Below are 5,092 nucleotides of genomic sequence, written 5' to 3' on the forward strand. Positions count from 1 at the left end.
TATCCCGGCTTGTACTGCAGTGTTTTTCCTCGCTTACTTTTTTCTTATCCACATTTCCTTGTATTCACTGGAGCCTCGGGCCCCACATTACCGAGGGCCGATAAGAGACTGACAAGCAGGTCCCTAGTGTGGGACCCAAGAGTTGTTCCCAAAGTACCCGTGCTGACCTGGTCATGAACTGCCTCTTTGGAAGCCAGGGACTTGCCAGCCTCCTGCTGGCCCAGGCAGAAGAGGGGGTGGAGGAGGCGGGCCAGAGGGAACCTGGGGGAGGGGGGTGGCCGGTCTCCCAGGCAGGGCGTGGGCTAGGCGAGGTCCCCAGCCCACCGGGCCATGCCAACAATGGCCTGTTGTAGAAGGAGGCAGGAAGGAATGCGGCCCGGGGAGTCGGGCGGCGGCGGCCGGGGCGGGGCGGGGCCGGGCCTCGGCCGCAGCCTCTGCCCTGCCCAGGTAGCTCGCATTTCCAGGCAGGCGGCGGCGTCCGCAGCACCTGTCGCCCGGTGCGCGGGTGGGGAGGACGGCAGGGGGCATGGCCTGGTAGAGTCCGCTGGGGAGACTGTGCAGAGTTCAGTCCGGGGCAGGGCAGGGCGAGGGAGGGGAGGTCCTTCCCCGGAGCCCGCGCGGCCTGCGGCAGCATGAAAAAGAACCAGACAGTGCAGGGCACCTTCAGCAAACTCTTCAGGAAGAAGCATGCCAACCCCACCGCCACCTCCCTCTACGCCACCAACCCGCCCTTGATTTTCACCCAAGAGGCCCCGGAGGAGGGGACCCGGGATTTTGGTAAGTGCGCCGCGGCGCTCCCCTCTCCCCTCTCTGTCGGCTCCTGGGCGGGCTGGGAAGACCCGAGGCGCGCACCGCGTTGGGGACGGGACACGTTGGAACCTGTGGACTCGCCGGGAAGCAGCTACCGGGAAGGGGTGGAGGCGCCGCACCGGGCTGTCTGGGAAAGACCCTGGGAGTAGCGGAGCCAGCCGGGAAGGAAGGGATACCCCCACCCCCAACCATTGCGAGGTGCGAGAACTCTGCAGCCCCCACACCCGAGCCCACCCTCTCTTCCCAGGGGTTAGTCCCCCCAGGGCGAAGCTTAAGCTCCTGTTCCTGTTGCCAGAAAGACTTGCGGGTGTCTCCCCCACGCTCCCACTCTCCCACTCTCGCCAAGTCCAGTAACTGCGGGCTTGGGGTGGGCCTGTCATCCTTCCCCTCCACTTGCTCTGTTCTCCCAGGCCCTGTGCAGCCTCTGCACCTGGCAGAGAGGGCCCGTCGGTGCCTGCACACTCCTCTAGGCCAGGCCCCTGAGAAATCAACAGGAATCCCGCTCGCAGGTCACCAGTTTGTGGCCCCGAGCGACTTAACTGGGGACAAGGCACTTCCAGGTCAGCGGAAGGCCTGGGCTGTCTATGGGCTCCAATTGAGACTCCAAAGATGGGACAGTGGCAGCCAGGGAAGCTTCTCCCTGACTCCAGCTGCCACTGGCCCCTGAATCAGGCTGGCGTCTCTGAAAACACCCCTCTGCCCAGCCCTAGGCTTGGCCGTAGGTCACCTTGTCACTGCTTCTTTCTGCAATATGTACTCTCTATAGCTGGGGACAGGAATTCATTTCCCATGTATAGCGGGTGGCTCTGGGCCCTGGGGAAGAGGGGCTTCTGGGCCAAAGGACAGTGACCCATCACTGCTTTAACCCTCCTGCTTCATTGTCACCACGTTACTGTCACCGACGTTTCTGGCCTTGGTACAGCCCCGTCCCCTGCTATTGCCTTCAGTCCACCACCCGGTTGCCATGGCGGGCACGACGCGCAGTGGGTGGGAGCAGGGAAACAGGAGTCACCACCCCGGATCCTGCGGTCACAGACTGCCCGGTGAGCAGACCCCACCACATGCTGTCTGGCCTGTCCTGAGCAGAGGAGAGGTGACCTGAGTGGAACTAGCATTTAAGCTGAGAGGCCGGGGTCTTCCTGGCTGAGCCAACAGTAGGAGCACAGCCAGGAGGGACCGGGAGGACTGGAGGGCACAGCTCACAAATGTACAGATGCAGGGTGCAGGCGGGTGTAGCTCTGCAAGGCCTGAACGCGGGTGTCATAGGGCAGACGATCATGGACCCGCTCTAGGTGTAAGGCACTGTTCTAAAAGCTTGGGCCTGCCGTCAACTCCTCATTTAGAGGCAGGTACTATGGTTATGGCCTCTGTTTGACAGATGGAGAGACTGAGGCCCAGGAAGTTAAGTAGCATGCCCAAGATCACACAGCATTCAACGGTGGAGCCAGCACTTCCCAGTGTACCAAACTGTGGTTCTCAGTAGACGTGTAGCATCGTGCTGTCACTGTAATCAGTTGGGCCATCAGAAAAGTCATGAAATATTTTTCTGTTATTCTATGCAAAATGTGTCATGACTTTTCCAATGACTCAGTAGCTCTAGAACACTTCCCTTACCCCAAACTTCCCCTTGTTGAGGCGACAGGGCCGCAGTGGTATGATCGGATGCTCTGAGTGGCTGGCCCACATGAGAAGATTCAGGTTCGCGTCCAGAGAGCTCCCTGAACACTCTGGGTATGCACGTACTTGACTGAGGGCTGGCTAAGGGCGGGGAGTGGACAGCAGTGTAAAGACCCTATGGGGGGGAGTGATACCTCTCAGAGAAGAATTAAAAAACAAACACAAACAACTCCCTTGTGAGGCAGAGCCAGGGTTTGAACACAAGGAGTCAGGCTCTAGAGACCACACTCCTCCACACTTGCTACATACCTCCCTGGGAGAAGCTGATTCACGGGCGAGTTTGACCTGAGGGCACCTGCATTGAGAACCAGGCACACTTCTCCCCTCCATGGGAGACCCGGACATGCCCCCCTCAGTCACTGCCTCTACATTTGGCCCAGGCCGAGCAGGCTGCTGGTGGGGATCAATCCCTCTTATGAGACAAGAGGGGCCTGGCACCCTGGCACCTCCAGCCTACAGCTGCTGTCACCAGCCTGGGTGGGGCCGGAGCCCAGAGAGCAGCTCCTCCCGACCCCCAGGGCAGGGCTGGGCCTCAGCTGACTCAGCCTGGCTGCGCCTTCACATGGCGAGATGGAAAACGGCGTGTGCCCCAGTGTTTCTGGGGTGTTCCCTGGGGTGCCAGTGGACGTGGCAGAGGCCTTGCTCTCAGCTGTGCATGGTGCTGGGTTGGGCAAGGCCTGCAGTGTTGGAGACGCTGTGATGGGAGGGAGACCTGCTTGTCCCCATCAAAGCGTCAGTATCACCAATATCGCAGGGATGGTGTCCAGACTGCATGCAGGTTGACTGCCTGGAGGAGTGTCTATGGCAGCGCTTTAAAGAGTATTAAAGAAAAATAAACCTCTAAAGCTCAAGCCAGGCTCAAATCTGGCCTGTGGCCTGTTTCTGCAAATAAAGTTTTATTAGCACATAGCCAGCTATGCTCATCACTTACAAGCAGTCTGTGGCTGTTTTCGTGCTACAGCAGCAGAGCTGAGTAGCTGCAAAAAAGACGATTTGTGTGTTGGGTCATTGGAAAAGTCATAATAGTTTTCGGGACCAGCAGATGGCATAATGGCTGTGTCGCTGGAGTCCCAGACCCAGTGGCTTAAATTCACACCAGGCACGTGTGCGTGCGTGCCCAGGATCCCGAGAGGAGAATGGAAGAGAAGGGATTGTGGTGTGGCCATCCCCCCTGGGGGGTGATTTCTCGCTTTCTATCTCTATGTCTCTCTCTGTCTTTCTGGTGAGCACACAAGCCCTATAGTGGAAACCTCTCCAGAAAAAAAAAAATAGTAGTTTTCTATGCAAAATGCATCCTGACTTTTGCAACAACCTATTATTTACTCTCTGGCCCTTAACAAAAAAAGAGTTGCAGTTCCCTGCTCTAGAGCACGATTTCCTGTTATCCGGTAATTCCTGGTGCTGGTGCCGAGCACTTCCTGCCCCTACCTGCTTCCACCCGTCTCCCTAATTGCTGTAGATAAGACGAAATTGAGGCCGAGGAGGCCATGTTAAAGTCTCAAAGAGGGACCTGCTGGTAGTATGAAGGTTAAGGTGGCTAGGTCCCACATGGCCAACTGCACAGTTCGAATCCGGACCTGGAGGCTTGAAAAATCACACTAGGGGTGTGTGCCCACAATCCCCAAAGGAGGGAGAAATGCAAGAGAAGGGATTGCTGTAACCATTCCCTATGAGGGTGTTTTCTCTCTCTCTCTCCCCCTCTAACTAGCACACATGCCTTCTGGCAAATTAAAATGTTAAAAGTCTCAAAGGTGTTGGAGTTAGAGTTCCATAGAGCCCCTGCAACTGTGCCATTCTCCTGGAGCCCAAGTGAGATGTCACAGGCAGTAGCCGGCCCTGGAAGTCCAGGCAGAGAGATGGAGGGAAATCAGTGCAGGGAAGGAGGGGATTAAGAAGTAACCTCCCGCTCTGTGGCAACCACCATGTGAAATGTTTGCACAAAGGTAGGCCGGGCGCAGCGGGTGCAATGCAAACAGTCATGTGAAGGTGGTGACAGCAAATTGTTCTTTAAAGAATGTCCCTAAGTAACTAGGAGGACTCCACTGAGTATAATCGCAATCCTGACTAAGCTTTCTGCCTCCCCCCACCCCAAGCAACATCTTAAAAGGCCTCACGATTTAAAAATGCATGAGAAAGCAGAGATGTCGATCTTTGTGAATTGCAAATTATACGAGAAGGGACTGGCTGCTGCTGGAGACCAGGCTGCCAGTCCCTCTGGACTCCTCCCCCATTGCTTGAGTTAATTCAGCTGAGATTCTTTATCTTTCTGCCGATACCACACCCTACTCCAGCAAGAGCCACGGGACACCCTTGTTTGCTGGGGGACTCTTTCCTGTCTGGTTCTTCTAAATGTAAAGTGCCTTAGTCGGCAACCAGGCAACCACGTAAGCCTTAGTAAGTCATACTTAAAGTGCAGGTGCCTAGGGCCCACCAGGCACACAAAGCCAGAATCCCCAGGTGAGGGCCCAGGCTCTGGGTTTCTAACCAACTCTCTGGGTGATTCTTTTGTACAAGAAGTTTTGAGAATCCTGGAGCTGGGCCCTTCTCTTCTCTTCCCTCTTCAGGCGTCCTGCCGGGAACACAGTAGGTTTTAAACAAATGTGTA

At 56.4% G+C, this 5,092-nt stretch overlaps 1 protein-coding gene across 1 annotated transcript in view; it reads left to right on the forward strand.

The window, feature by feature from the left end:
* Positions 1–450: 450 nt before the first annotated feature.
* CUNH6orf132 (chromosome unknown C6orf132 homolog) overlaps positions 451–5,092 on the forward strand; it is a gene marked incomplete in the record, with an annotated part of 43,777 nt that continues 39,135 nt past the window's right edge. Inside the window, 1 exon segment of the mRNA XM_027771882.1 lies at positions 451–777. Coding sequence (XP_027627683.1) covers positions 633–777 — 145 coding nt within the window.

This window comes from Tupaia chinensis, unplaced genomic scaffold, assembly GCF_000334495.1.
Source record: "Tupaia chinensis unplaced genomic scaffold, TupChi_1.0 Scaffold000238_1, whole genome shotgun sequence".
NCBI classification, from domain to species: Eukaryota; Metazoa; Chordata; class Mammalia; order Scandentia; family Tupaiidae; genus Tupaia; species Tupaia belangeri.